General features: G+C 44.8%; 1 protein-coding gene across 2 annotated transcripts in view; it reads right to left on the bottom strand.

Annotated features, from left to right (window-relative positions):
* SLC7A10 (solute carrier family 7 member 10) overlaps positions 1-25,045 on the bottom strand; it is a 49,750-nt gene extending 24,705 nt beyond the window's left edge. For both annotated transcript variants that reach the window (XM_048516248.1, XM_048516249.1), the window contains exons 1-2: positions 24,800-25,045; positions 817-1,021 (exon numbers count right to left, since the gene is read on the bottom strand). In XM_048516248.1, the coding sequence (XP_048372205.1) occupies positions 817-1,021; positions 24,800-24,995 (401 nt within the window). In that variant the 5' untranslated portion in view covers positions 24,996-25,045. The remainder of the gene's footprint in view (positions 1-816; positions 1,022-24,799) is intronic.
* Positions 25,046-25,381: the final 336 nt, after the last annotated feature.

The following is a 25,381-nucleotide window of genomic DNA, read 5'->3' on the forward strand; positions in this document are numbered from 1 at the left end:
CATTGAGGGAGGGGATTAACCCCTTCCCTTCATGTCACCTGCCTCCATTAAAATCGATCCTTGCCACGCTTTGGAATTCCCCGATTTTGAATTGGGGAAAAGAGATGAGTATTACTCTTCATGAACAAGAATAGGGACAGAAATAGAATATGCTTTCATTTTTCTTATCCCTGTTCAAACAACCAATGATCACGACATAAAAATTAGATTCCAGTCCAGTAGCACTTCAGAAACCAACCATTTTTGGTGTGTGAGTTTTCAAGAGTCAAAGTTCTCTCAGCTGAAAGCTTTGACTCTTGAAAGTTCATACCCTGAAAAGTTTGTCAGTCTCTAAAGCGCTACTGGACTTGACTCTGACTGTTCTACCGCAGACCAACACAGCTGCCCTTTGAAATCTTATAAAATTATGAGTAGATTGTTTCTGTCACAAAATAGATGACGGGAAAGCACTAACTCCTTCCTCCTAGCACCAATACCTGATACAGTCTGTCTCTCTTCCTTTCTCTCTTCCTCTCTCTCTCTCTCTTCCGTTCTATCTCTCTCTCACATACTCATCCGTAACTGCTAATCTGAAAGATAAATTGAGACATCCAATGATATTTTTGGCCAATAAGTTCCTGATTTTCTTTTTTAAAAAAAACCCTCTGCCATGAACTCTGGAATCAGCATTCGTCTCCTCATCTGGAAGAGGAAGCCATGAATACTGATCTGCCTTGCAGGATGTAAGGTTTAACAAGAGATTGTGCACGAACTGATTTAAACACTCAAAAGCATGATATCAGCTGCCGAGCGCTGCTACCATGAAATGCCACTTACCCAGCTAAGCCACCAAAAATCTCAGTGACGTAAGAATAATCCCCTCCTGATTTAGGGATAGTAACTCCTAACTCGGCATAGCACAGTGACCCAAGAGCTGCAATTCCTCCTCCGAGCACCCAGATGACGAGAGCCAGCCCCACAGAGCCCGTGTGTTCTAATACTCCTTTGGGTGAAATGAAGATGCCGGAGCCAATTATATTACCTGGAAGGAAAAGATGGAGAAATGGTATGAATATACAGTCTTTTAAAATAGGGAGACACCTGTAGATCTGTTCCCCATGGATTTGTCTAGGACTGCTTATGAAACTGAATAGGTGTCCTGCTTACTAAAGGAGAGTAGAGGGAGAATCAGAGAGGATGGCTGGCTAGCTGAGAGTCAGTATGGTATGCTTGTTTGAGTATCACGGTAGGATCTGGAAGACTAAGGCTCAAATCTCCATTCTGCCATGGAAGCACGCCAGGTGACCTTGGGTCAGTTACACATGCTCAACCTGATTTACCTCACAGATTGTTATGAGGATAAAATGGAGGAGGAGGAGAGAATGTGGTATGCTATTGTCAGGGTCGGAGTGAGGGGAAACTGCACCCACGGCCCGCGTGTGCCCTGTGACCCTGCCACGCCCCCACCCTGGTGCACACCCGGCGCGTCGCGCACCTCTTCCCCCGCCCCCTTGGCACTACGCCCCTGGCCATTGTGGCTCTCCCATGAACTAAAAATAAATAAATGACAGGCTGGCTAGCTGCAGAAAAAGAGTCAGCCAGCGTTCTGGTGTTGCCATCTGGTCAAGAAAAGTGTTCTGGTGGTGCCAACACCTTCTTTTCTCATTCAGGCATTGCTTTGAGGACTTCTCATTTTGTACTGAGATGCCAAACAGCACCAAAACCTAGAGACCTCCTTCAAGGACACACTCTGATAGATAACCCAAGCACCATTCATTTATACTGAGCTTCCCAAAACAACGACACACCATGAAAGAGACCGTATATGCAAATCTTTCACATTAGAGATGGATTATGTTGGCAGATGAAGAATTTTCTCAGAACAACTAAGAGATACAGCATTGGGAAGAGGTATTAAGGACTTTCATATTGTAGCTTTCTGGCTAAGATTGTTAGACCTGGACTGGGAAAGTCTAATTAATATTCAGAAGAACTTTCTCAAGGGAAGACAGTAACTCTGGGTGGAATGCTAAACTAGTCTGAGAAAACTTGACATTTCGGAGTCTGGAAGGAGAACAGCTATGCTAATAGGGCTGGATTCTAAACAACAAGTGATGTCCCGACAGGTCCAGTGACTTTCTTTCAAACCTTGCAGGTTACATAAGGAGAAACTGGGAGGTGGTGGAAAGTTCTCCCAGGCCTAAGCAGTGGTTTTCTACAAATGCAATGATGCTGCGGTCAGATGCTCCAGGTCCACATCAATAATACAGAACTACATATCGAACAGCAAAAACCATGTGGAAGATGCAGGAGAAACTAAGATCGAGAAAATAAACAAACTAATAACAATTTATATCAAGTTTGCCTTTTTTGGGGCCCAGCTCCTCCTATATCCTCTCTATAAAAACAGCAAACTGACAATGACTGAAAGTAGTTTGTCTCTAACTGGCTGAGAGTGTTGCCCAGCTGGATGAAGTACCCTCCTGACAGCTAAAGTAAAACACAACAACAAAGAACTAAAGTTTCTGTTTCCAGCACTCCTTCTACTCTTATCAGTAAGACAGTGAAACTGACAGTGTTTCTGTGCGCAGTGGCGTATCTAAAGTATGGTAGGATGGGCATGTGCCCTGGGTGCCACTTGAAGGGAGGGCTCTATCCCTGCTTGACTGCCCACTGCAGCCATGCCATCTGTCTTGCTCCACCTGAACTTCTGTGCTGCTCAGCGTCTGGTTGTGCCGCAGTTACCCCAAGCAAAACTTCAGGGAGAGGCTACCACTGCCCTGAGCCAACAATAGGGCACACAGCTGGCCAGCAAGAGGACCTACCCCAAGGCCAGGTACCCAAGGGGTGCGCCAACACCGAGGGGTGCGTTGATGTCATAGGTGCTATTTTCTGTAGATACATCCCTGTCTGTGTGCAGCAAAAGCTCTCTCTGCTTTAAAGAAGGAACACCAGCAACAGGGTGAGGATTGAGCATGGTCACTCTCTTCCAGAATAATGTTGCGAGCAGCTGAACAACACTTAAAGGGTGGGGAGTCACAGAATAAACTGGACTGCTTAAGATGCAATATCCTGAAGAAAGGGCATGTGGACTGGGGAGAAATTTCTCAGTCATTCATTCCCCTCCCCTTCAATTTCTTCCAAGCTAGGTAGGGACTGGTAGGTTTCCAGGGGGCAGTGCTATCAAGCAATGATGTGATGTCACTTCCAAGGGAAATTTAGAAGTGACATTGTGCCCATATAGGAATTGCCAGAAATCATTGGTGATGCTTTGCCTGAAAGGGATATCATGCCATTGTCTGCCTGCAATTTTTAAAATATCATTTTTCTTCTGCTGTCCACAGGAGTAGGAGAGGGAAAGCTGGGAGCTAAGGCATCCCCACCCCCATAGAGAAACTGGGAAGCCTGTTCTAGGCTCCAAACTTGCACCGGATGGAAAAACAGTGGCCTGTATCCAAGCTTGCACTTCCTCCAACAAAATGGCATTTCCGTTAGCAGGAGAGGAGAGCGGAGATTTCTGCCAATTCCTTCCTCCTACTGGTTGGCAGCCAGCAGTAGAGGGAGGAAGGGTAGGAGCAATGGGGGCAGCCTATTAAGTCCAATTAATATTAATAATAACAACAACAACACTTCCAGGTTTTTGCAACAACTCTCCTCCTCGTCCCCCTCTGTCCCCACTGCATTTCCAAGTGGTGGAGGAAACAATAGATGGACTGCAGGATATCTCCATCCTCCCCCATGCTGCTCCTGAAGGTCTAATGAATTTCAGAACAAAATCAAGGGGGCTGTAAGGCTGCCAACCCCCAAGTGGGGCATGACGTTCTCCCAGAATTACAATTGATTTCCAGACTGCAGAGATGCGTTCCCCGGGTATAAATGTCAGCTTTTGAGGGCCAAGCCTAGGTGGCAAATCCCTGCTGAACCTCCCTCCCCCCACCTTTCCCAGGTATTATCCCCCAAATCTCCACGTATTTCCCAAGTCAGAAATGGCAGACCTGGGAGGCTCAGTGGTCTACCTCGATCGGAGGAAATCCTACTTCAGTGACCGCGAACCTTTTCGAGACCGAGTGCCCAAATTGCAACCCAAAACCCACTTATTTATCGCAAAGTGCCCACATGGCAATTTAACCTGAATACTGAGGTTTTAGTTTAGAAAAAATGGTTGGCTCCGAGGCGTGCATTACTCAGGAGTAAGCTTGGTGGTAGTCCGTGGCTTTGCTTTGAAGCAACCATGCAACTCGACGAACGGGTGAATCATGACCCTAGGAGGGTTTACTCAGAAGCAAGCCACATTGCCAGCAACTGAGCTTACAGCCATGTAAAGGATCACACTTTAGTTCTTTGCATGAGAATCGGTGGGGCTTAACAGCACTTAACAGGGTTACCTACACTGCTTCCCCAAAACTAGGTCTTAGGTTTAATGCTAATAATTGAGCCCAGGGGCCCAGGCCAGCCTAGATGTGGGGGGGGGGGGGCGATTTCCCCCCCACATGATGAACTCTGCGCGTGCCCACAGAGAGGGCTCTGAGTGCCACCTCTGGCACCCGTGCCATAGGTTCGCCACCACTGTCCTACTTCATAAAGTCTACAGATGGTCGAACACATGTATGTCCCCAGTATGAAACCAATGCATTTTATAAGCATTTTTAAAAATCCACTGAACAGCATGCAGAGGTAAGTGGGCTTTCTTTTAAGAATAAATAGGAAAGCTGACGTTTAAAATGTTTTAATCCTGGTGAGACAGAATTTCTGGAAGGAACACTTTCCCGTCATCCTAACCTAACTCATGGAAGGACAAAAATAAAGTTGGGGAAATGTATACATGTCATTCTGAGCTTCTTAGATGAAGGGTCAGATAAAAGTTTTCTAGAAACTGCATATCTGACTGATGACTTCCGCCAATCCAGTCACAATTCCCTGTGTTTACCTTTGGGAAGAGGGACCATCAATCAGGGTGACAGATTTGGCCCAGCTGACTTGAGTTGTTAGACAGCCAGTATGGGGTAGGAGTGAAGAGCATGAAACGACAAGCATGAAATAGATATGAGGCTTCGTCTCCATCTGGTGGCGTTGAATGAAAATCAGCATCATTAAGTGAATCTTTTAATAGTAAGGCTGCTTAGGTGTCAGCCAAAGTTTCCTTTTCATCTTCAATCCAGTAAAGAAGACAAAGGAATTTCTCGGAACGGACACAAACAAACCAAGAAGAACATTTTTTTTCACTTTATTTTATTGGCGTGAGTAAATTGCGCTAATGAAAGTGAGTTCAAACAAAATCAGTTGGGCACACAGGAAAAAAAAGTGATTTTAGGTTTATATTGATACTCCAGAGGGAGACCCCCTCCCCAAATATTGAATAGTATCACTGAGGTAAGACTATTTCTTTGTGTATATTTACAAGCACACATTCATTCAGTCATTATTTGCCAATTGTAATCTCTTCCTTGTGCTTCTGTTCCAAGGATGCCACAGTGATAGAAAAAGGCATAATAGCAGATGATGTACAAGGTATCTGGTGCATGATGGGGGCGAATTTTATCGACCATTTACATTTTCATTTCTGTGAGTAGAAGAAGAAGAAGAAGAGTTTGGATTTATATCCCCCCTTTCTCTCCTGTAGGAGACTCAAAGGGGCTGACAATCTCCTTGCCCTTCTCCCCTCACAACAAACACCCTGTGAGGTAGGTGGGGCTGAGAGAGCTCCGAGAAGCTGTGACTAGCCCAAGGTCACCCAGCTGGTGTGTGTGGGAGTGCACAGGCTAATCTGAATTCCCCAGATAAGCCTTCACAGCTCAGGCAGCAGAGCTGGAAATCAAACCCGGTTCCTCCAGATTAGATACACGAGCTCTTAACCTCCTACGCCACTGCTGCTCTCAGTAGTTGTGTAGGTAGGGGCCCCAGTGCGCTACTCTGCCTGGGGGCCTATAATGCTGTTAAGACAACCCTGCTCTCAGGCTCACCTACCTGACAAGGTGTTTGTTGTGGGGAGAGGAAGACAAAGGAGTTTGTAAGCCCCTCTGGGTCTCCTTACAGGAGAGCAAGGGGAATATAAATCCAAACTCTTTGGGAAAGGGAAGGTACAATAGCACAGAGGCCATTTTCCAAAGCTGCTATTTCAACCGGGGGAACTGTCCTCTTTAGTCTGTAGATGAGTTGTATTTCTGGGAGATCTCCAGGTCACTAATTCCTGAAAAAATGGAGAGGTGTAAGCCAACTAATCTAACAAAGAAAAACAAAACACTCTCCAATGGCCAATCTTGTGATTATGCTATTAATAATAATGTGATGTAAAGTGTGCTAATGTAATACAAATATGCAAACTCATAAACATACAGCCCAAACCCCTCTAATATATACTGAATCATACATGGAGTATCACCTGTTCCATTTATCAACTAAGCACATGAAGCACTATTAGAATCACGGTCTTTAAAGAGTCACTTTTTCTCTCCGTCGGGGCGAACACTCCTGTTCAACAATGTATTGCTGCAGACCACTCAAAAGGATTGCGCTGTGTAAAGCCATGTCTCACAAGTAAAAAGTGGTGGCTTTACACAGCGCAATGCTTTTTGAGAGGTCTGCAGCAATACATTGTTGAACAGGAGTGTTCGCCCCGACGGAGAGAAAAAATGACTCTTTAAAGACCGTGCTTCTAATAGTGCATAATTTGCTTAATTGACAAATGGAACAGGTGATACTCCATGTATGATTCAGTATATATTAGAGGGTTTGGGCTATGTGTTTGTGAGTTTGCATATTTGTATTACAATGCTGCTAGAACAGTGATGGCGAGCCTTTTCGAGACTGAGTGCCCAAACTGCAACCCAAAACTCACTTATTTATCGCAAAGTGCCAACATGGCAATTTAACCTGAATACTGAGGTTTTAGTATAGAAAAAACGGTTAGCTCTAAGGCGTGGGTTACTTGGTGGTAGTTGGTGGCTTTGCTTTGAAGCAACTGTGGAACATTTCGAATGGGTGAATCATGACCCTAGGAGGGTTTACTCAGAAGCAAGCCCCATTGCCAGCAACCTAGCTTACTCCCAGGTAAAGGATCGTGCTTTAATTCTTCCCATGAAAATCAGTAGGGTTTAACAGAGCTTAACAGGGTTACCTACACTGCTTCCCCAAAACTAGGTCTTAGGTTTAATGCTAATAATCTCCCTGAAATAATTACACTATTATCACATGACAAACTCTGTGCTCGCGTGCCCACAGAGAGGGCTCTGAGTGCCACCTCTGGCACCCGTGCCATAGGTTTGCCACCACTGTGCTAGAACATGGCCATACAGCCTGGAAACCACACAGCACCCCAAACCAGTCATAAATTGACACCTCTCCTCTAACACTGACAATGCAATCCAGTCCAGAGTTACTTCAGCCTACGCCCATTCAAAGGATTGTGCCTTCATGTGACTGTGAATAACACGGAGTATGGAAGAGACTGATTTTAATAAAAGCCTATGATATATCAGTGTTTGTTCTTGTCTTAAATATACCCAATGTTCTCTGAGCCACGGGTGAAAAAAAAATAGGCAAACCCAGTATCTGAGCTTGCTTGATGCTAAAGAAAAGCCTTTTTGTTCCTAATAACTTTGAAAATTTTCAGCCACAAATCATTCAAGAGGCATTCATTCATGTGAAAACATGACCTTGCAGCCTGCCAAAGTTAAGAGGACCTTGGGTGATCTGCTCCAGCAATTCTAGCCATACAAATCCACTCAGACAGCCTCTGCAGCCCCATTAATGTATAACATAACCTCCAATGTTTTACCAATTAAAATAAAGACACAATTGGAAGAACCCCTGTTCTCAGACCAGGAATCACTGACCAAACCTCCTCCCCTGTGACATATTGCTCAAAAACCCATTCAATCTGTTGTTGACTGGACCCAGTTACTCTGCCCATTGATAAAAAAAAAACAGCCAAGAGAGAGTTTGTTCCTTGGGTATAGGGTTGCCAATAGGGCTGCCAGCCTCCAGGGGAAAGCTGGAGATCTCTTGCTATAACATCTGATCTTAAAAATCTGAGGCCAGCCAAGCCTAAGAAACATGGACTGTATATACAGTGACACAAGGCAATGAACTAATTGGTATATGCAATTAGTTTGAGTATAAAGTCAATAGATAATTCATACACCGTTCATAAAGATTATTCATAAAGATATATTGTGATTATATTATAAGTAATATTCAACTGGATATAAAGGTAATAACAAAACATACAATGAGGGCACTTAGGCAACCTAAGAAGCGTAATGGGACTGTACTTAGTTACAAATTCTGCAAAGCATTGTATAAGATGTCATAAACATTGTACATAAGGCAAGAAACCTGTAACATTCATATTGCGTTCCAATAAATTGAAAGAGTCAGTATCACCAATATTCAATGAGTCCATGTTTCTTAGGCTTGGCTGGCCTCAGATTTTTTAGTATTGGTTTGACTGTATATATTTGCTGATCTGTGTAATATAACATCTGATCTCCAGGCGACAGATCAGTTCACTTGGAGAAAACGGCTGCTTTGGAAAGTGGACTGTATAGCGTTATTCCCCTTGAAGCCTCTCCCCTCCCCAAACCCCACCCTCCATGGAAACGAACCCAAAATCTCCAGGTATTTCCCAATCATAGTTGGCAACCCTAGTTGGCCACTCCAGACTGGGAAATCTCTGAAGATTTGGAGGTAGGCCGGCCGCTGAGGTGGGGAGGCCGGCCGCTGAGGTGCGTCTCGCCCCGCCCCGCCCCTTCCTTCCTCCCTTCCCCCTTTACTTTCTGGGTTCTTCACTTCTCTGTTTTGTTTTTCCAGGGTGGATTTATGAAGTCTGTGTTTATGTTGGACGCCACTGCAATGCATTGTTATTAATCTGTTTTAATGGGGGTTTATTGTAATTATTGTTTTTATCATGTTGTTCACTGCCCAGAGCCCTTCGGGGGAAGGGCGGTATATAAGACTAATTATAAACAAACAAACAAACAAACAAATAAATAAATAAGGTACAGCATGAGGAGGTTTGGGTCTGGGGAGAGAAGGGACCTCAGCGTAGTATGATGTAATGGAGTCCCCCTTCCTAAGGAACCATTTTCTGCAGGGCAGTTGACACCTTTGACCAAAAAATATTTAGCTTCCTCATTCGCTACAGATGCATCTCCAGTGGGAGTTAGCAGTTAGGACAAGGTCGCCTGTTATCTTTGTTCTTGAACGAGAGCTTGGAGAAGGTGACAAGAGCATGCGCTTGCTTATGTAACCTCAGCTTGTGGGTTCTGTGGGGCAGTACTTAGAAGGAGTTGCAAAGAACCAAATTTAAACAAAACAGTTTACTTCTCTTTACAAATAACATTAAACATCAACATTACAATTCAAGGTCCTGTTCAGGTTGCATTTCAAGTCCTTCTAGTTACAGTCTACTGATACTGCCAAGTCCAATTCTTCTTTGCAAGTGGGTTGGCTCCTGAAGACTCCAAGGGCTTGATGAACAGGATGCAACATGATGAAGGTTTCCAGGAGAACTCTCACCCATTACAACCACAAAAAGAAACCCTTAACAAGGTGCTAAGGGCTTATAGAACCAAGGTCCGAGTCTGGTAGCCTTGTCTTCTCCAAAGAGCTCTGCAGCCTTTCTGCTGCTCTGAGTGTCCACCCCCTTACTGGTTCAACCCATTCTGGGCATGGGGGTTACACTTACTTAAAGTGGAGCAAGTGTGTTGGGTGAACCTGAACCCAGTGTGTTCAATGGCCTTCCTCTGAAGGAAGCATGCATGGGATTGCAGTCTCATGTGCATTACTTTGGCTGGATCATGCCCATAGTTCAATCACAGGCATTTTGTCAAAGATACAGATTTGCTCAGGGACAAGACGACAACAACAAGGCAAGTCTTGTGTAACCCTCGTATCTGTTTTGCTTTGCAAACTGGGCAGTGAACTTGCATTCTACAGTTCACTGCCCAAGGGTCTAATTGAGAAGGGATAATTACCTGGGGCTTACATAAGACAAAATGTTTCCTCCCTAGGTGGCCACCAGACTGGTAAGCACACGCAGAGAAAAACCTTAACATCTAAATGGAGGAAAATAATATTTTAATACTTTTAGGTGTGGTCTACTTAGATTTTTTAAAGTGGGCTCAGCCTATCTGCCTAATAATAATTTTGGGCCTCATAGTGGTGGAGAGGGATAAGCTGCTGCACTGCAGTAAAAGCTCTGTTCACGAGTTCGATTCCGGTGGAAGTTGGTGTCAGGTAGCCGGCTCAAGGTTGACTCAGCCTTCCATCCTTCTGTAGCTGGTAAAATGAGGACCCAGCTTGCTGGGGGTAAAGTGTAGATGACTGGGAAAGGCAATGGCAAACCACCCCAAAAACATAGTTGGCCTAATAAACATCAGGATGTTTACTAGGATCTGTATTGTCGAAAGCTTTCACTGCAGGAATCACGAGGATGTTGTGGGTTTTCCGGGTTGTGTGGCCGTGTTCCAGTGGTATTTTCTCCTGACATTTCCCCTGCATCTGTGGCTGACATCTTCAGCCTCTGCATGAGTAAAACAGCTCTACCTGGGGAGGACAAACTCTGCCTTGCAGGCTCAAGAGAGATAATTCCAGCATTCCTCCTGGGCTTTGCAGGGGCAGGAATTTCTAATCGGATTATACTATGTCAAACTTCAAAATTAGATTACTTATGATACCAACAAAACATTTATTATTTAACCTGCTACTGAGCTGGCTTTGGAGAAGAAGTGGTTTTTTTCAATGGATTCCAGAAATATGGATTATATTTGGGGGGGGGGGTGGCGGGGGGGACACAGTGACTGCTGAAATAAATCCCTGAAGGAGACATGCTAACTATGCACTTTCCCCCTATACCCGTGGTGGCGAACCTTTGGCACTCCAGATGTTATGGACTACAATTCCCATCAGCCCCTGCCAGCATGGCCAATTGGCAGGGGCTGATGGGAATTGTAGTGCATAACATCTGGAGTGCCAAAGGTTCACCACCACTGCCCTATACCTTTCCTATGTTGCAAGTTCTAAACTTACCGTCAAATGAATCAGGATGTATGCTAAGTGTTATCCTGATAATAAATAGCCAGGATGATATATTGGTTCAAATGTTAGGTTACTGGGGTGACCCAGGTTCAAATTCCCTCTTGCCAACATATTGTGAGGATACCACAGAAAACCCAGCATGCTGCTCTCAGTTCCTAAACATACAAATGTAATTTCCAGGAATTTTCCAACCATATGAAAAATCAGACTTATTCTCTGGTAGGAAGGGAGGGTCAAAATTTTTTACACAGATTTCCAGATTGTGGAGGGCGCCATGCTCCTAACTCAGTGATGGCGAACCTTTTCGAGGCCGAGTGCCCAAATTGCAACACAAAACCCACTTATTTATCGCAAAGTGCCAACACGGCAATTTCACCTGAATACTGAGGTTTTAGTTTAGAAAAAACGGTTGGCTCCGAGGTGCGCATTACTCAGGAGTAAGCTTGGTGGTAGTCTGTGGCTTTGCTTTGAAGCAACCATGCAACTCTTCCAAAGGGTGAATCACGACCCTAGGAGGGTTTACTCAGAAGCAAGCCCCATTGCCAGCAACTGATCTTACTCCCAGGTAAAGGATCGCACTATAGTTCTTTGCATGAAAATCAGTGGGGTTTAACAGAGCTTAACAGGGTTACCTACACTGCTTCCCCAAAACTAGGTCTTAGGTTTAATGCTAATAATGCTAATAATCAATTAGCTAATTCTAATAATAATGCTAATAATCAAGCCCAGTGGCCCAAGCCAGCCTAGATGTGTGTGTGTGTGGGGGGGGCTCTGTTTGCGTGTGCCCACAGAAAGGGCTCTGAGTGCCACCTCTGGCACCCATGCCATAGGTTCACCACCACTGTCCTAACTCCAGCGATGTGGAAGGGATAACAGTATATTCACAAAGCTTGACTGTAAGCTCAGGAACTCTTAATAGTTAAGGGCATGGTAGCCTCTGTCCTGACCTGCATGATCCCAGAAGCTAAGAAGGGTCAACCTTAGTTGGAACTTGGATGGGAGACCATCAAGGAAGTCCAAGGTAGCTATGCAGAGGCAGGCAATGGCAAGCCATGGCTATACATCTCTTGCCTTGAAAATTCTATCATAAATTCATCATAAATTGGTTGCAACTTGATGGCACTTTTCACCACCGCAGCTAATCTATGGCTCATTCCACACATGCAGAATAATGCACTTTCAAACTGCTTTCAGTGCTCTTTGAAGCTGTGCGGAATAGCAAAATCCACTTGCAAACAGTTGTGAAAGTGGTTTGAAAACGCATTATTTTTGCGTGTGCGGAAGGGGCGTATGATTCCAAACATCCCTTGTTCTTGAAGAGCATAAGCAGCATGTTGGCAGATCAGACCAGCTTTCATCCAGTCCAGGATTCTTTGCAAGAAACTCAGAAGGCAGAAATTCCATGCCACCCAAATTGGACACGGCCTACCCTCTGCTCATCCCTGTCCTTCGTCATCTGTTAAAGGTACAAGACCCTGCCTTTTTTATATCTGCTTGCCCTGTTCAACGTTCCAGTTCCAGTTTGCTTGTTCTGTTTTTTTTAATCCCTCCAACTCTTCTTGCATTCTTCTGTTTCTGACATCCTTCTCTTTTGGTCTTGCCAGCATTCAGTGGCGCGGCTTGCATTTCATTAGAGAAGCCGGTCTTTCACACAACAGGCCGGTGCAGAAGTGCCTAGTCACGACACTTGAGTATTACACGAAGGAGCGATTTGGGCGCAAGTCACTTCAGTCACAACTCTGCGTGCGCAGGGAGCAGAAATTGGGGCTTGCCAAATGAAAACAAAGCAGCCGACGAAAACCGACAAAAACCGAAGCAAACAATGAAAGCCAAGACAACATTTTCGAGGAACGGATCGACGAAAACTGAAACCAACGAAAACCAACAGCAACAAAAACCGAGGTTTCACTGTATTAAAAAAGATACTGGATCCTCTGACTTTTGAGAGATCAATACAGATTTCACGGTATATATTTACAACTGTAAAGTGTCTGGAACAGGGATCTATCCACTTGGATAGAAGTTGCTTGGGGAGTACGAACAGCATAATTATCTTGTGCTCTGCATCTTCTGCTGTCACTAAGCACTTTCCCCATTGGAAAATGGGGAATCAACTGCATCATTTCCAGCTAAGAGAGAGGGCATTTGTCAGGTTATGGGCTTGAGGTAGCCAACTGATTTTGGCCTTGGTTACGTATGTGAGAAATAGCACGGATGCACACATCTGAATTTGGACAAAGAGAGACAGAGTTGAATGTTTTGAGCTGAGATTTTAGTTGGGCTGGGAATAGATGGGATGTCCATAAAGCACAACGGCTAGTTAATTCAGAACATGAAATGTAATTCGGAAACAAAAGGCAACCCAAAACCTCAATATTTCAGATAATAAAAATATTGTTGTGCTTCAAAATATCCACAAAATCATCATATAGACCTACTAGTAAAAATGAATTCAGAGCTTCACAGAAAATCCAGTCTATAAAAGGTGGTTTCAAAGTTGTGCCGTAAAGTTTTAGTGCGACTGAAATCAGTTTTACTACTCTTCCGCCATCCTTCTATCATTCCCCAAAAGAACGTTTAGTAAGTGATAACCAGCAGAGTGATTAGTGGGGCCATTGTATTAGCTCTTAGTTTAGCATAGATATTACAGGAAAAGATTTTACAGGAAAAGAAAAAAGAAAAAAAAAGATATAGAATAGATTAGCCCTGACCTTCGTGTCTCAGGCTATCCCTGCCTTGGTAGATCTCAGAAGCTAATCAGGATTGGCCTTGGTTGCTATTTGGATAGGAGACCACCAAAGAAGTAGAATAGAATAGAATAGAATAGAATAGAATAGAATAGAATAGAATAGAATAGAATAGAATAGAATCTTTATTGGCCAAGTGTGATTGGACACACAAGGAATTTGTCTCCGGTGCATATGCTCTCAGTGTACATAAAAGAAAAATACATTTGTCAAGAATCATAAGGTACAGCACTTAATGATTGTCATATAGGTCTAGTAAGCAATCAGGAAACAATCAGTAGTAATGAAAACATAAAATGTAAAATCATAAAATAAAATAAAATAAAATAAAATGTAAAATAAAATGAAATGCCAGCACAGGCTATAGTCATACAGTCATAAGTGGGAGGAGATGGGTAATAGGAATGATGAAAAAAGTAGTGCAGTAATTATATAATAAGTATATAATAAATAGTTTAACATTATCGAGGGAATTATTTGTTTAACAGAGTGATGGCATTCGGGGAAAAACTGTTCTTATGTCTAGTTGTCTTGGTGTGCAGTGCTCTGTAGCGACGTTTAGAGGGTAAGAGTTGAAACAGTTTATGTCCAGGATGCGAGGGGTCAGTAAATATTTTCACAGCCCTTTTTTTGACCCGTGCAGTATACAGGTCCTCAATGGAAGGCAGGTTAGCAGCAATTGTTTTTTCTGCAGTTCTGATTATTCTCTGAAGTCTGTGTCGATCTTGTTGGGTTGCAGCACCAAACCACACAGTTATAGAGGTGCAGATGACAGACTCAATGATTCCTCTGTAGAACTGTATCAGCAGCTCCTTGGGCAGTTTGAGCTTCCTGAGTTGGCGCAGAAAGAACATTCTTTGTTGTGCTTTTTTGATGACATTTTGATATTAGGTGACCATTTTAGGTCATGAGATATGATGGAGCCTAGAAATTTAAAGGTCTCTACTGTTGATACTGTGTTGTCTAGTATTGTGAGAGGAGGTAGGATGGGAGGGTTCCCCCTGAAATCTACCACCATTTCTACGGTTTTAAGTGTTTTCAGTTCTAGCCTGTTCCCGTGGCCCCCCGAGGCTAGTTTTCCAACCTCCAGCCTGTACGCGGTTTCATCGTTGTCTCGAATGAGACCAATCACTGTTGTATCATCTGCAAATTTCAGTATTTTAACAGATGGATCGCTTTGAGATGCAGTCATTGGTATACAGAGAGAAGAGAAGTGGTGAAAGTACACAGCCTTGGGGGGCCCCTGTGCTCATTTTACAGGTGTCTGATGTAATTTTTCCTAGCTTCACCTGCTGTTTCCTATCTGTTAGGAAGCTTGTGATCCACTTACAAATATGCTCAGGTACTGCTAGCTGATTTAGTTTGGTTAGAAGAATGTCCGGTCTGATAGTATTGAATGCTGAACTAAAGTCAACAAAGAGGACCCTTGCATAGGTCTTTGGCGATTCAAGATGCTGTAGGATATAGTGCAAAGCCATATTAACAGCATCGTCTGTCGATCTGTTTGCTCGGTATGCAAATTGCAAGGGGTCCCAACAGTGGATCCGTGATGGTTTTCAAATGGTACATCACTAGCCTTTCAAAAGTTTTCATAACTACAGATGTTAGAGCAACTGGTCTGTAGTCGTTCAGTTCCTTGATGGAAGGCTTCTTCGTCACTGGGACGATAGTGGAGTGTTTGAAGCAGGAAGGAACATAGCACATCTCTAGTGATTTGTTGAAGATTTGGGTGAAAATGGGGGCCAATTGGACAGCACAGACTTTTAAGCAAGAAGGTGTTATCTTGTCTGGGCCTGGTGCTTTTCCAGGCTTCTGTCTGTGAAATAGATCTTGCACTTCCTTTTCTGAGATCACCAGGGGTTGTAAACCCAATGAAATGGGTTCAGTTGTAGGAAGTTTGGCTATTGTTGGTGCGTCTGAGATAGAGGTTGTGGAGAAAGGTGACTGTAGATTGTTTTCAAACCTACAGTAGAACACATTCAGGTCGTCTGCCAATTGCTGATTTCCTTCAGCTTGGGAAGGTGGTTTGCTGTAACCGGTGATATTTTTGAGAGTTTTCCACATGTTTGCTGTTTCGTTTGGTGAAAACTGATTTTTTAGCTTTTCAGAGTAGTTTCTTTTTGCTGCTCTGATCTCCTTTGTTAATACATTTCTGGCCTGATTATACAGCATTCTATCACCCTTTCTGTAGGCCTCTTCTTTGGAATGACGTAACTGCTTAAGTTTAGCTGTGAACCAAGGTTTGCTGTTACTATATATACGCAAGTTCCTGGTTGGTATACAAAGATCTTCACAGAAGCTGACATGGGTCACCATGCAGAAACAGACAATAGTAAACAATCTCTGACTGTATTTTGCTATGAAAACCCTACAGGGTCACCATCAGTCGCCTGTGACTGGACTGGACTTTCCAACACCACCATCGATTCTGAGATCTGAGTTCCACAAGGATATGATGTCTGCTCTTGAGAAATTCCCCTCATTCTACCTGCTGAAGAGTTAACAAAAACAACCTGCAATAAGGAAGGAGGGTTCTGCAAGGGGAAGGGAATAACTGCATCAAACGCATTCTTCCTAAAGATCAACTCTGTAAGGTAAGGTCAGTATTCTTAAATGCATGTCACAGATGGGAGGCGGGCTGAGGGAGAATTGCTTTCCTGATATTGCCTGATATTGTGAGTTCAGTTTGGAGTCCTCTTGGCTCATGTGTCTCACAAATAATTCACAACAGAAATAAAAAGGTACCTGGATTCCATCCTGGTCTGGATGGCCAGGTCAGCCTGATTTCATCAAACACTGGACGCTAAGCAGGGTTAGCCCTGGTTAGTGTTTGGATGGGAGACACTAAGGAAGTCCAGGGTCGCAAAGCAGAGGCAGGCAACAACCAAACACCTCTTAATGTCTTTTGCCTTGAAATCCCTACAGGTTTCCACCAACACCTGGATGCTTTGGCATCAAACGAGGTATGAAACAGAGCCTTATCTTTCTACATGACATTAATAAATTATAGTCTGCCTAGTAAACCCCATGATGTGATGTCACTCCATGAGTCAGTAATGATCGGCTGCTTGCACAGGGGACTTACCTTAACCTTTAATAAATTATACGCAGGCAGAGAGGTTGTGTCACACTTTGTCCTCTGAAAGTTGCTTACTGACATTATTAATAATGATATATATATAGTGTGTGTATATATATAGTGTGTATATATGTGCGTGTATATATATATAGTGTGTATATATATAGTGTGTGTGTATATATATATATACACACACACACTATCTCTCTCTATCTCTCTATCTCTCTATCTCTCTATATATAATTATTAATAATGTCAGTAAGCAACTTATATATATATGTCTTCCTAACCCACAATTGCTGGCAGTGAGGCTACCACAGCTGCTTAAATCCTAACCTATTGAACGGGAAAAGCAGCATCCCCAAGACAGAATGCGCCCCCACCCCATTCATTGCTCGCTTAGTGAAAAAAGAATGACCTGGACATGTTAACAGGTGCCCCCAACCCAACCCAACCCACCACACCCAACTGCTGCTCCTTTCTCCACCCCCACCCCCTTCACAATGTTTTGGACTTTCTGCTTTTGTACCCAGGATGTGGGGCTCAGACGCTGGATGAAGATCGGCTGTGGCAGGAAAGCACAAGGGACAGGCGGGCAAAATTGTTTTCTGTGTACTCTGGGACTCAATTAGGGAGAACAGTGATGTATGTTGGTTTGTTCTTCCCCTCTCTCTTGCCCCTGCCAGGAAACTCTAATTAGAACTCTTTGTTCTTTTGTGTAGCTCATTTGGGACCCTGGAGGTGAACATCCAGATCAGAGGATTTGCAGGGACTTCCTTGCTACCTTGACAGGTTTAATTTCAGTGTATTGGTAGGCTGGAATTAATATGCAAGGAGAGGAAAGGAAAAACCTTCACTTTCAACAAGCCTCATGCAGATGGGCACAGAGCTCTCTCTCTCTCCATACATCTGTGTTTATACCTTTGTGTGTATAATGTGCTATCAAGTCACAGCTGACTTATAATGCCCTTGTAGGGTTTTCAAGGCAAGAGACATTTGGTGGTGATTCGCCATTGCCAGCCTCCACGTGGGCTGGGAGAGTTCCAAGAGAACCATTACTGGCCCAAGGTCACCCAGCAGGCTTCATGTGGAAGAGTGGGGAATCGAATCCATTTCTCCAGGGTTAGACCCCACCATTCTTAACCACTGCATCACATTGGCTCTCTCACCTACACCTTTACTGAGCACATTTGGCAAGAGTGAAAGATTCTCACTGGCTTTTTTTTCAGTTGTTTTCAAGGTACTGGCTTTGACCTAGTCTAGCTATTGCATTTCCCCCCTTCCTTCTCCCAAAGTGACAAACACAGTTTGCACTTTGCCTTGGTTTCCCATCCCATCCCCTCTTTATCTATCTATCTATCTATCTATCTATCTATCTATCTATCTATCTATCTATCTATCTATCTATCTATCTATCTATCTATCTATCTATCTATCTATCTATCTATCTATCTATCTATCTATCTATCTATCTATCTATCTATCTATCTATCTATCTATCTATCTATCTATCATCCATCATCCATCATCCATCATCCATCATCCATCATCCATCATCCATCCATCCATCCATCCATCCATCCATCCATCCATCCATCCATCCATCCATCCATCCATCCATCCATCCATCCATCCATCCATCCATCCATCCATCCATCCATCCATCCATCTATCTAATCTAGAGGATGTGTGTGCCATTTCCCCAGAGCCTGCGTGAGGTCACTCACAACCAAAAACAACAAAACAGGTTGATAAAACCAATAAAATGAGCCAATAAAGCAAGTCAATAAAAAAACTGCCACTAAAACATGACAGGCATGAAGCAAACACAGCTGTCTGAAATGGTATTGATAAAGTACCTGGAAAAAAAGAAAACCACCATCAGTTAAAAGTCTGCATAAAAAGAATTGTTTTGGTGCTGAACTTACGGGAAAGGAAGGCAGGTGCCAGATAAGCCTCAAGGAGGAGACTATTCCAACGGCTAGGTTTCTAGCTCATATCTTTTCACACACACCAAATAATGTATTTTCAATACACTTCCAATGCACTTTGCATCTAGATTTTACTGTGTGAAACAGTGGCTCATGATGCTCACTTTGCCTTCTGCATGCCTGCCATACAACTGCTTGCTCCGCAGTGGGATTTCTTCACTTTTTTTGGCTACATGCGAGGAAACCCCACTGATTGTCCAAAATCCAGCTGCCACTTTTGCTCGGTTCTTCTTAGATTGTTACCCCCGGTTGCTGAAGCAATCCATGGCTATTTCTGCCCTTCTAAATTTTTTAAATATTGCTTCAGCATTCCATTGGCAACCAATGACAATGAGTCAGAAGAAGAGCTCTTCTGTGGGCGAGAAACACGAAACAAATTGGATAGACGTCCAGCTGCTCTGATCTCCCTGTGCAGGCAGGAAAAAGATTGGACTTTGAAGACTCAGGGAAAATGTGATCTATGGTAAGGTGAGTTTCTTGGCGGGAAAACTGTGTTGGTAAGTAAAAGTCTGCCCCAGAGGGAATGTACATGCACCATGGGGAGATGCAGATCATGGCTGATTACCCATGAGCACTAGGGCACGCAGTGGGACCAGAAGCACGTTGGGGCAAGAAATCTTGTCGGGTTGCACTTCCTCTTTTTGGCACATGTGCTTCTCGCTGTCCATGGGGAAAGCGAGAGCACTTCTGGTGCAACTTTTTATGCCAGAGCGGGGTGAGGGCGGGGAACAGCTGGCAGCGGGTAATCTGCCCAACTAGGCTAGTAAAACCCACTTGCAAATCATCACTAAAATGCATTTAAAAAGGAATGAAAGTGCATTTATTCAGTGTATGAAAGTGCCCTGTTCTAACATAAATGACACCAGAGTGGCCAAGTTCCACTCCTGACAGGTTATGGGCCTCATGAGATACAATAACCCTATGCCAAATTTTAAATCCCCCAGAACTCTGAATGTTAGCCCTCCAGCCCAAAAGCATACCATCCAGGGGGTCAAATGTCCCTGGGCTGTGGCCATTTAGTCACATGGGGGTTTTTTGGAAAATCACCCCCACATCCCCCCGGTCCATACACAGACTTCAAGACCTGGTGCAAAAAAAGTTTTTTGGTTGTGGTGGGGCAGGATGGCCGCCCGTATGGGTTGGGAGGTGGAGGATAAGGCAGAAAACTCAGATTTTGCAGCGGGCTACATTTTCCCTAGATATGCCTCTGCTCCTGCCTGGTGGGACTAACTGTTGACTAAACAAGCACAGAAAAGAGCTGTACGTTAAAAGTCGGCCCTGAGTTAAAGCTAGTTTTGCCTGCTTTCAAGCAGGGTCTGGAATTCCTCCAGAATTGCAACTGACCTCCAGACTATCAAGATCAGTTCCTTTGGAGGTAATGGTAGCTTCAGAGGGCAAAATTGATGGGATGACGCATAAAACCCCTCCCCAAATTCTCCCTTCCACAGACATCTTCCCCCAAACCTCCAGGAATTACCCAGGCTGGAGTCGGCAACCGTAACTGAAAACGACAACAGCTCTGTTTTCCAAAATACTTGACAGCTTTTCAAAAAAGCAAAACCAGCAAAGGTGCTCCCTAAAGAAGGTCTAATGTTCTGTAGCAGAGAGAAATAGCTGGAAAGATTAGTTGCCATTAGCAAGTGGAGTGTTCAGCTTGGGAAATGTTAAAAAAAAAAGCTTAATTTTCTCTCTTCCCACTCCCTGATTTAGATCAGGAATCTTTCACCCTTGCACTTTTATAGTAGGATATTATGTTGCGCGATCATCCACCCAAATCCATATATCCATGTGTGGACTATATACTTTTACTTTTTTTCTTTTGCGTTTTAAAAAGGTACAGAAATAGTTAAATCTGAGACCCAACATTTGAGGACTGTACACTGCAGAAAGAGCAGAAATGCTTCATTAAGAAGGATTTAGGTATTTACACCTGCTGTGTGCCAGAAATGCCCTCCCTCCCTCCCTCCCTCTTTGCTATCAAGTCACAGTGGGGTTTTCAAGGCAAGAGATATTCAGAGGTGGTTTGCTGTTGCCCACCTCTGCAGTGCGGATTCAAATGTGGGTTCTCAAATCCTAGTCCCACACCTTAGAACAAGAAGAGTTTGGATTTATACCCCACTTTTCTCTCCTGTAAGGAGACTCAAGGTGACCTACAAGCTCCTTTCCCTGCCTCTCCCAACAGCAGACACGTTCTGAGAGGTGGGGCTGAGAGAGTTCTGAAGAACTATGACTAGCCCAAGGTCACCCAGCAGGAATGCAGGAGTGCGGAAACACACCTGGTTCACCAGAGAAGCCTCTGCCACTCAGGTGGAGGAGTGGGGAATCAAACCCGGTTCTCCAGATTAGAATCAACCTGCTCTTAACCACTACACCACGGTGGCCACTATATCATGCTGGTTCTCATATAGCTTGTTTCGAAGAGGAAATTGGGGGGGGGGGAGGCTTTGGGGCAAATCGCACTTGGGAAAAAATTATTCTAAAAAGGGATGGGGGCACAATTCTGAGCTATGTTTATTCATCCCACCCAGCACTGAAACCCATCTACCACAGATATCACACGTAGCCTATCACACATACCACACAGATATCACACATATCACATATGCACACTCTTTCACTGTTTGCATCCCCCTGTTATTTCTGCTGAATCCATTTCAAAAGCAGGAAAACAAAAGCCAATTGTGGAAGGAGTATACGCTTATTTTTATCGGTTTACATTATTTAAAGTCTGCCTTTCTCGCAGGGACTCAAGGTAGATTACACCAACTGAATCGGTACAATCAGCGAACAAAACGGGACATTCAGTATCCAATGCATTAGTATTTGAGAAGTGTGGAACCACCAGAAAGAACTGAAGCACGGCACAAGTATTCACATGACACATTAAGTAGTACGGAAATTACATAAATAGGATCCGGCTTACAATAAGCTAAACACAGCAGTATAGACCACAGTCCTTAATCATTTATCCAAACAAATTTGTAAGACCCATTTCATCCTGGGCAACTCTATTCTCTGCACAAAAAAGCCCTCTTGAATAGTTCAGTTTTGCAAAGCTTGCAGAAGGCCGGGAGACCAGGAGCTTTCCTAACCTCCTCAAGCAGGCTGTTCCACAAGAGAGAGAGAGAGAGAGAGAGAGAGAGAGAGAGAGAGAGAGAGAGAGAGAGAGAGAGAGAGAGAGAGAGAGAGAGAGAGAGAGAGAGAGAGTGAGTGAGTGAGTGAGTGAGTGAGTGAGTGAGTGAGTGAGTGAGTGAGTGAGTGTGTGTGTGTGTGTGTGTGTGTGTGTGTGAGGCGTAACAGAGAAGGCGCAAGTACGAGCAATTGTTGATTTTGCCCATTTGCAGGTTGGCACCTGCAGAAGCCCAGCAGGCTCGAGTGACTTGAAGTTACCATACCATACCATAGGCCTTTATTGGCAGAAAAACACATAGCATGATACATAGTGAAAATTTGAGAGTTATAATTAAGAACAAAGTAAGAATGGCCCACTTTTACAGAGACAAGTTTAAAAATACCACAATTCATCTCCTGTTCTTAGCATGATGCAATTGTATGGCTCCATGCAGAAATTTGGCGACCGTCTTGCCTAATTCAGGATTGGAATTATTCAAAAGAAAGATCAACTTGACCCAATCGGGAAGTCCTGTCCTATGTACTAGAATAGGGCTTATATACTTCGCTTGGATCTCAGGATGAAAAGGACAATAAAGTGGCACATGCTGAATAGTTCCAAGGCAGTCCGCCTTACAGGGAAATGCCTTTCTGAACAAGCTACATGTTGATATCTTCCACAAAGAATTGCGGATGGCCTAACACTGAGCCTAGCCAAAGAGAAGGCTCCTTGATCCTCATTCTGTAGGTGGTAAAGGTCAGCAGTGAAGTGTACCTGTTTTAAATGGGAAGTTGTTGTGGCACAACATGAGAGAGGACGTCCTGCAAATTACAAGAGCCATGACCACAAAAAGCTATGCGTGTGACAGCCAAAACATCTTAGCCAGTTAACCACCACGGTTGACGCTCCACAAACCAAGGCTCCAGCCCTACCAGATTCAACGCTATTTTGAAACACACACCCCTCCTCCCACACACACACAACTTTACTGGCTGCCTCCAGCATTAGGATATTTTTACCAATGGACATTTTCACCCCCAAACCTTGGATATCACTGTTTCTGCCCCCAATTTTCACTACGTTTCCTACAGTAAAAGCCATCAGTATCTTCCTCAACTAGAGCAGGACATAATGCCCCCTCCCCTGGCGCAACCCGGAAAACACAGAACTCTTCAGTAATTACGGAGGACCAATAATGAGCTTCAAGAGCACAGACCACTCACAGATGACACAAAGAAAGCATCAAGGTAGAAATTATTCAATTAATTTTGAATTCAGATCCATGCGCATCCAAAGAGCATCTCGCTAATTTGGTTAAACTTAAACAGGAGCTCAGTAACACCTTGAAGACTCCATTTATTTCAGCCCAAGTTTTGGTAAGTCACAGGTCACCTCATCGGATGCATGGAATCTGTGGCGATGGGATCGCTTAGCATCTCTGACCATGTGGTGGTCTCTAACTCGCAAAAGCTTACGGCGGACTAAAGATTGTTATTATTTGAAATGCCCACCAGACTCTTTGTTTTAGTTTTGCTAAGCCAATTGCCTAGCTGGGCCACCCTTCCGGAAGTACTTTAATGGAGGTGGACAAGATTCAAGAAGACATCAAGGTACTTTTAATGCCCCCTGTGAAGATGCACTAAGCCAGCGATAGCGAACCTTTTCGAGACCGAGTGCCCAAATTGCAACCCAAAGCCCACATTTATCGCAAAGTGCCAACCTGGTAATTTAACCTGAATATTGAGGTTTTTGTTTAGAAAAAACGGTTGGCTCCAAGGCGTGCGTTACTCAGGAGTAAGCAACTGCACAACTCTTCCAACCACGCAACTCTTCCAACGGGTGAATCACGACCCTAGGAGGGTTTACTCAGAATCAAGCCCCATTGCCAGCAACCGAGCTTACTCCCAGGTAAAGGATTGCGCTTTAGTTTAACAGCCCTTAACAGGGTTACCTACACTACTTCCCCAAAACTAGGTCTTAGGTTTAATGCTAATAATCGAGCCCAGTGGCCCAGGAGGAGGGGGCACTCTGTTTGTGCGTGCCCACAGAGAGGGCTCTGAGTGCCACCTCTGGCACCCGTGCCATAGGTTCGCCATCACTGCACTAAGCAGATTCAAAACTGGTGTGCAGGGGATGAGAAGATACGAACGACAGATACCTGTGGCCTGACAGATACCTGTGGCCTGCAGGACACCGGAAGAAAGAAATGAAAGACTTCCCTTGTTTGGTAAATGGTTGGGAAACAAAAGGCCACATGCTTACTTTCCCCTGATCATTTGCCCGCCTGATTCCATTTACGTTGGCATACAGCTAAAAAACGTGACCAACAGAGGTTTGCAAGTATGAGCATCATACACTTATCAGGGAGATTAGATTGACAGCATCACCCTGGTAGCAATCCCAACTTTGTGAGTGTGTAACATATTCCACAAATCGAGCAAAGTCCAGGCTGGTCCAGGCTGATGTACCTGCCTGATGGAGCAGGTCTGATCGCCTGTTTGCGCTCCCCTCCCCCCTTTTCTTTCCAGGTGATCAAGTCCTGCGCGCTCCATGATAGGAAAGCGCCCCGTCCAGCCAAGGACACAATCTGGTGGCACGCATGGAAAGGGCTTAACCGGCTTCTGCAAGTTTAGACTCTCCAACAACCTGCTGCGGAATCGCTCGGCTGCCGCCCGAGAGGGCCAGAAAGCCCCATTGAAACCTTTCCGCCAGAAGTTCATGCAACGCGGGGGGCTTGTGGAAGCAGCCTCGCCTGGCCTCCCCGGTTGCAAAGACCTGCTCCGCTTTCCCCAGGGATGCGCCCCCTGGGCAGCGGGGATTGGCCTGTGCCCGTGCCGCCGGGCACCCTCCTTACCGATGATGATGGCACAGGCGCTGATCAGCCCGATCTCCTTCTTGAGAGCCACCCGCTCGGTGATGCTGCCCCGGGAAGCGCCGGAGGGGGCCAGGGGCTGCTGCGGGGACGCTTGGGGGGGCGCCTGGGCCGGAGCCGCCGGCTGGTGAGCCGCGATGCTCTTCCGGAGGGTCTGGTGCTGGTTCTCCCCGGCCATCTCTGCCCTCCGCGGCCGCCTGAATGGAGTCCCTCCGGCCGAGCCCGCCGGATCAGCTCCGGCCAGGCTGGAGAGCTCTCAATGGGAGGCGCATGCGCCGCTGGGCAAAGTGCAACACCCCGGGAGTGGACTTGGGGGGTTGCGAGAGAGATGCTGGGCTGGGGAGGGGATGGGGGGGGGGCCACACCAGGCTGGCTTGGCTCAACGGGAGCTGCAAGGGGGCGCGGGGAGACCCCTCCTCCTTTGCTGCCTGTTCCCCTCCAGCCCTACTCCTCTCTTTGGAGCAAGCCTTCTGCAACAGGCTGCGCTGGTTGCTTGCATCTTCTTCCAAGATAGGCTGTGATTTATTATTATTTTTCCTCTTCCTCACTGCACCAGCTAATTAA

This window comes from Sphaerodactylus townsendi, linkage group LG14, assembly GCF_021028975.2.
Source record: "Sphaerodactylus townsendi isolate TG3544 linkage group LG14, MPM_Stown_v2.3, whole genome shotgun sequence".
In the NCBI taxonomy this organism is placed as follows: Eukaryota; Metazoa; Chordata; class Lepidosauria; order Squamata; family Sphaerodactylidae; genus Sphaerodactylus; species Sphaerodactylus townsendi.